Source organism: Borostomias antarcticus (genome assembly GCF_949987555.1).
Source record: "Borostomias antarcticus genome assembly, chromosome: 22".
NCBI lineage: Eukaryota > Metazoa > Chordata > Actinopteri > Stomiiformes > Stomiidae > Borostomias > Borostomias antarcticus.
In genome coordinates this window covers 20,134,994-20,141,730 of record NC_140255.1, presented here as the reverse complement: position 1 = coordinate 20,141,730, position 6,737 = coordinate 20,134,994, and the positions used below count along the sequence as shown (strand labels likewise).

General features: G+C 43.7%; 1 protein-coding gene across 1 annotated transcript in view; it reads right to left on the bottom strand.

Moving 5' to 3' along the window:
* Positions 1 to 6,737, bottom strand: part of atrnl1b (attractin-like 1b) — a 120,866-nt gene that overhangs the window by 35,610 nt on the left and 78,519 nt on the right. The window contains exon 26 of the mRNA XM_084455866.1: positions 6,112 to 6,190. Within this exon, the coding sequence (XP_084311992.1) occupies positions 6,112 to 6,190 (79 nt within the window). The remainder of the gene's footprint in view (positions 1 to 6,111; positions 6,191 to 6,737) is intronic.

Here is a 6,737-nt window from a genome sequence, read left to right as displayed (position 1 = left end):
GAGACAGACAGACAGAGAGTCTGGAATCCTCCTCAAACTGTCACCTTTCTTTTGTGGGGAGAGGGGGGGTTCAGACAGACCGACTCAGCTCAAGGCTAATCCCATCCAGGAAATGGAGATGGACTCATCTTCCCAGTCCTTTGAGGAGAGCCGTTTGGTGGAACCCCACTTGCATTTCCTTTGGAACTTCAAGGTAGCATTTGAGAGTGGGATTGATTAGGTCAGCTGCTGCAGACGGCTGATAGTTGAGCATATTAGACCTGAACCAGGACATCAGGAGTCCGGGCCTCTTCTGAAGAGCTAACCGTGAGTGAGAACAGACCTGTCTGCCTCTACTCTTCATCAACACCATGAGTGAACAGGGAGATTCAAGGCATTATAACCATGTGGTCCACAGGACAGAACAGAAGCACATGTAGTGAATATATTTCAGAAAAGCCAGTAATATGTGGGTGACCATTTAGATCTCACTGAGAAGCCCAGATCCACGCCCACAACTTTCCAAACAAAGACACTTGTCCTGGCGTCCAGCCAGTACTGAACTGCTCCTGGAACAGCCAGTACTGAACTGCTCCTGGAACAGCCAGTACTGAACTGCTCCTGGAACAGCCAGTACTGAACTGCTCCTGGAACAGCCAGTACTGAACTGCTCCTGGAACAGCCAGTACTGAACTGCTCCTGGAACAGCCAGTACTGAACCTGTGCTCCTGGAACAGCCAGTACTGAACTGCTCCTGGAACAGCCAGTACTGAACTGCTCCTGGAACAGCCAGTACTGAACTGCTCCTGGAACAGCCAGTACTGAACTGGTCCTGGAACAGCCAGTCTCATCTCACCACTGGAGCTGTTGTTAGAAACTGTGTTCCGTGCTGTTCTTCCATGAAGGAACAGGAGTCAGGAGAGGATACACACACACACACACACACACACACACACACACACACACACACACACACACCAGAGACAACCCTGTTACACACACCAGAGCTAGAGGCCTTCTACACTGCCTTCTACACACACTTTCAACACTCCCAGGAAACACACACTTTCAACACTCCCAGGACACACACACTCTCAACACTCCCAGGACACACACACTCCCAACACAACACTCCCAGGACACACACACTCTCAACACTCCCAGGAAACACACACTCTCAACACTCCCAGGACACACACACTCCCAACACAACACTCCCAGGAAACACACACTCAACACTCCCAGGACACACACACTCTCAACACTCCCAGGAAACACACACTCAGCACTCCCAGGACACACACACTCACAACACTCCCAGGACACACACACTCTCAACACCACACTCCCAGGAAACACACACTCACAACACTCCCAGGAAACACACACTCTCTACTAGGGATGCGCATCGAAAACTAGTTCCTGTTGAGAACCGGATTCCAGTGAATCGATTCCTTGGAATCGTTAGCCAAAATCCTGTCTGCTTGTTGACATGACACTACGAGGGAGAGAGAGACAGAGACATGCTCTTGCAGTCTCGCACCTGCTGTCAGTCTAGACGTCTAGACCACGCGGAGAGGGAGAGAGAGAGAGAGCTGTCTGTCTAGACGTCTAGACAACGCGGAGAGGGAGAGAAAGTTTGGAGCGCGCTGAGGAGCCAGATAGTAGGCAAGCAACGAACGTAAGCAGCACCGAGGGCTTTTGTCCCTAGTTAACTGGTGTATTGAGACAGTTATTGGATTTTGTTTTATTGTCGTAGCCTACCTGCTGCAATAGCCTATGTGAACTGTAGCGTTTGTTTGAGCAGAGGAGGACCGGTAGCTAGCTTGTTAGCTCAGTGTAGTATATCTAGCTAACGCTAGCTATTTCAGCTACGCATGCTCAGCCTCTCACTAGCCTATATAATATCCGGCTATTTTGAAATATGAAATAATTATGAAAGTATATTTTAACAACTGAAACACAACTGATCAAATGTTTGATCCATGTCATTCAGTTATCAGCACAACAGAGTCTAGTTTAGGCCTAGGATAGGCTATAATCAAAGTCCTTATCTCTGATATAACAATAATAAACTATTTAAACAGATTTAAAAAAAAAATAAGAATAATAAGAATAATTTCACTGCCCAGCCCAGTCCAGCCCAGCCCAGCCCAGCCCAGCCCAGCCCAGCCCAGCACAGCACAGCACAGCACAGCCCAGCCCATAGCAGCCCTATCTACTGGTCAAGACCGTGTGAGGAGAATCAAAGGGAGCAGTCTTGTGAACTGACATTATTAGAATTTCAAAGAATTTTGCACTATTTGATCTTGAAGCAGAAATGATTGAAGGCACTTCCATAAATGCACTTGGGCCCGGTTTCCCAGCACTGGTCAGGGCCTGGCCACTACTACTGACCCCAGACCAGCTCAGAGCACAGCACTGGTCAGGGCCTGGCCCCTACTACTGACCCCAGACCAGCTCAGAGCACAGCACTGGTCAGGGCCTGGCCACTACTACTGAACCCAGACCAGCTCAGAGCACAGGGGTCAGGGGTCAGGGGTCAGGGCCTGGCCACTAGGGCCGCCATTCAGCTTCCTAAAGGAAACATGTTTGCAGAATATTTTATAGCACACACAAACAGCGGCCTTCAATAGTAATTATTCACAATAACAACCAAATCAAAACAGGTGTCAGATAAAATAAATTAAAGTACCCTAGCGAAGAGCACCCACAGCAAGAGATGTCACTAAGTTCCTACAAAATCATTCAAATGTAATCATTTAAAGCTACTGTTGGAGTAACACAATTATATAACAAACATTATAAAAACATTTCTTATCCAGCTTCATGCATTTGTCCCACAGTTTGTTGTCATAAAGGTTACTGAAGGACAGTGTTATGTAGCCTTGCTGTTGAAAAGGTTATAAATTGCTGCCTCCATAGCTTTTGTGAATCTCCTGTTAATCTTCCTCCTCATAATGCGAGGCAGAAGTCAGCGGCGTGCCCTTGCTGAGTGAATCACGCCACGATGACGGGCGGCATCTGTTCCTGCTCCTCCATCACACACACTCACACACACAGAAGGAAAAAACGCCATCCTTGAAAGCAATTTCTTTTTCTTTGAGTGCCTCTGTAAACTTTTCAATCATTCTAAATTAAATGATAAAGCATTGTTTTGCTGAGCTGCTGGAGGGCAACCACAACAGATGATATGAATGCCAGGAGTGAACCGGACAAGTGAGCAGAATTGTAATGACTGGAGCCCATCTGCCCACATTAATCCTGTTTCACTTTTAATTCTCTGGATGACGGCGGTCCTGTGGCGTGCCAGTAATCACTCATGTTTATTTTCATATATCAATTAGAGGGGGAAATAGAAGGAAATCAAGCCCCTTGATTATCAATGTCAGCTCCCTCCGCTGCAAAGGAGAAAGGCATTATGGGAACTATAATGCACTCATTACTAGATTGCAGGTCATACTGTTGGCTGAGCATCAAATTAAACTGAAGTGGCTTCCAGCAAAGAAGTGCTACCCAAGCAGATGGAATAATGGCTGCCTTCAAATAAACTCACGACTGCCCCGAGCTTTGTGCATGTTCCCAAAATTAATCTGCATCCCATTTGCGTTCTCGCTCTTCTCCTCCTTGTCCTGCCCACGTTCTAACTTCACATTCACTTTTTATTTATTTATTACATTTCTCAATATCCGCCCTTCCAAACCAGCTTCCTCCTGCTCTCAATCACTCAGTTTACTCTTTCATCACGTATACTCTTTCATCACGTATACTCTTTCATCACTTATACTCTTTCATCACGTATACTCTTTCATCACGTATACTCTTTCATCACTTATACTCTCATCACTTATACTCTTTCATCACTTATACTCTTTCATCACTTATACGCTTTCATCACTTATACTCTTTCATCACTTATACTCTTTCATCACGTATACTCTTTCATCACTTATACTCTTTCATCACGTATACTCTTTCATCACTTATACTCGTTCATCACTTATACGCTTTCATCACTTATACTCTTTCATCACTTATACTCTTTCATCATGTATACTCTTTCATCACGTATACTCTTTCATCACGTATACTCTTTCATCACTTATACTCTTTCATCACTTATACTCTTTCATCACGTATACTCTTTCATCACTTATACTCTTTCATCACTTATACTCTCATCACTTATACTCTCATCACTTATACTCTTTCATCACGTATACTCTTTCATCACTTATACTCTTTCATCACTTATACTCTTTCATCACTTATACTCTTTCATCACTTATACTCTTTCATCACTTATACTCTTTCATCACGTATACTATTTCATCACGTATACTCTTTCATCACTTATACTCTTCCATCACTTATACTCTTTCATCACTTATACTCTTTCATCACTTATACTCTTTCATCACGTATACTCTTTCATCACTTATACTCTTTCATCACTTATACTCTCATCACTTATACTCTTTCATCACGTATACTCTTTCATCACTTATACTCTTTCATCACTTATACTCTTTCATCACTTATACTCTTTCATCACGTATACTCTTTCATCACGTATACTCTTTCATCACTTATACTCTTTCATCACTTATACTCTCATCACTTGTACTCTTTCATCACTTATACTCTTTCATCACGTATACTCTTTCATCACGTATACTCTCATCACGTATACTCTTTCATCACTTATACTCTTTCATCACGTATACTCTTTCATCACTTATACTCTTTCATCACGTATACTCTTTCATCACGTATACTCTTTCATCACGTATACTCTTTCATCACGTATACTCTTTCATCACGTATACTCTTTCATCACTTATACTCTTTCATCACTTATACTCTTTCATCACTTATACTCTTCCATCACTTATACTCTTTCATCACGTATACTCTTTCATCACTTATACTCTTTCATCACGTATACTCTTTCATCACGTATACTTATACATATATGTACATGTATACATGTATACAATATATGTATACATATATTTGTGTGGAAGATATAATTTTCTATCACGCCACTCGTGGGGACGAAGATATTTGTGAAACCGGAGACCGAAAAACTTCGGTTGCAAAAGTAGGGGAGAGCCGGGACGAAAGTAACACTTTTTCGTTTGATCCAATTTACTTCGAAATTAATAGAGGTAGAGATTCCATGTTTTATGACACACAACTTGCACACGTCCTTCACTATTATTGACTGTAATTTCCGTTCTAGGATACTTTCGTCCTCCGTTACTTTCGTCCCGGCTCTCCCCTACACGGGCTTGTGTGGACAAGGCCTTAGTTCATTCCATTCTGTTGGAGCTAATAGTTAATTCCGTTCAAGTCCATTGTATGCCCGTCTCCCCCCCAAATTCCGCACAGGTATCGAAACTGGGCACCATACAGAATGAGGAAAAGTATTTTGCTCATGAGCCTAAGTCTCAACTGAATGAATGTCAATGGGCGGTAATTTTTTGCTTACCACGACACTTATCGACTGGAAGTGCTCAAAAGCACATTGCTAGATTCTGTAGGCCGAGGGAATACAATGTCGTTGGCATGTGCCCTCTCTGGACAGAACTGAGGAGAACGTTTCTGGACAGAACTGAGGAGAACGTTTCTGGACAGAACTGAGGAGAATGTGTATGACGGAGCAGAGGAGAACGTGTCTGGACAGAACTGAGGAGAACGTTTCTGGACAGAACTGAGGAGAACGTTTCTGGACAGAACTGAGGAGAACGTGTCTGGACAGAACTGAGGAGAACGTCTTTGATAGAACTGAGGAGAACGTGTATGACAGAGCAGAGGAGAACGTGTCTGGAGAGAACTGAGGAGAACATGTCTGGACAGAACTGAGGAGAATGTGTCTGGACAGAACTGAGGAGAACGTGTCTGGACAGAACTGAGGAGAACGTGTCTGGACAGAACTGAGGAGAACGTGTCTGGACAGAACTGAGGAGAACGTCTTTGATAGAACTGAGGAGAACGTGTATGACAGAGCAGAGGAGAACGTGTCTGGAGAGAACTGAGGAGAACGTGTCTGGACAGAACTGAGGAGAACGTGTCTGGACAGAACTGAGGAGAACGTGTCTGGACAGAACTGAGGAGAACGTGTCTTACTTCTCTTCGTCGAGACGCCCAGCAGGTCTGCTTGATCTTCCACACCACCGCCGCCACCAGCAGCAGCGACAGGAAACAGCTGACGAGAGAAAGAGCACTTGTCAATCAAGGGGACTACAGTTTCTAGGTGACTAACAGTCCCAGTACTTGGATCTACAGTAAAACAGATGTGTGTCTCTTAATGCATTAAGAGTTTCAAACATATTTCTTACACCAGTCTTTCTTATTGAACTCCATGAACAGAAGTACATGGTGTGAGCAGAGCTGATTTCCTCAGAAGTCAGACTCCTCAGGATATGCCTTATAAAAGACATGGAAACATCATATGACCTTCCATCATATTGACCATTTCATGGAATGTATTCAAAACAATAACACCACAGTTTACAGTGCAATTTCCTTGGACCAAAAAGTTGTTGCCCTAGTGACCGAAAGTTCCATTGGTTCCATTGAAAGGGTCTATAACCTTCCATCACATGACCTTGACATGACCTTCAATCACATGACCTTGACATGACCTTGACATGACCTTCCATCACATGACCTTGACATGACCTTCAATCACATGACCTTCCATGACATGTCCTTGACTAATACGTGAGAAAAGTAAAAACTGAAATGTGGCA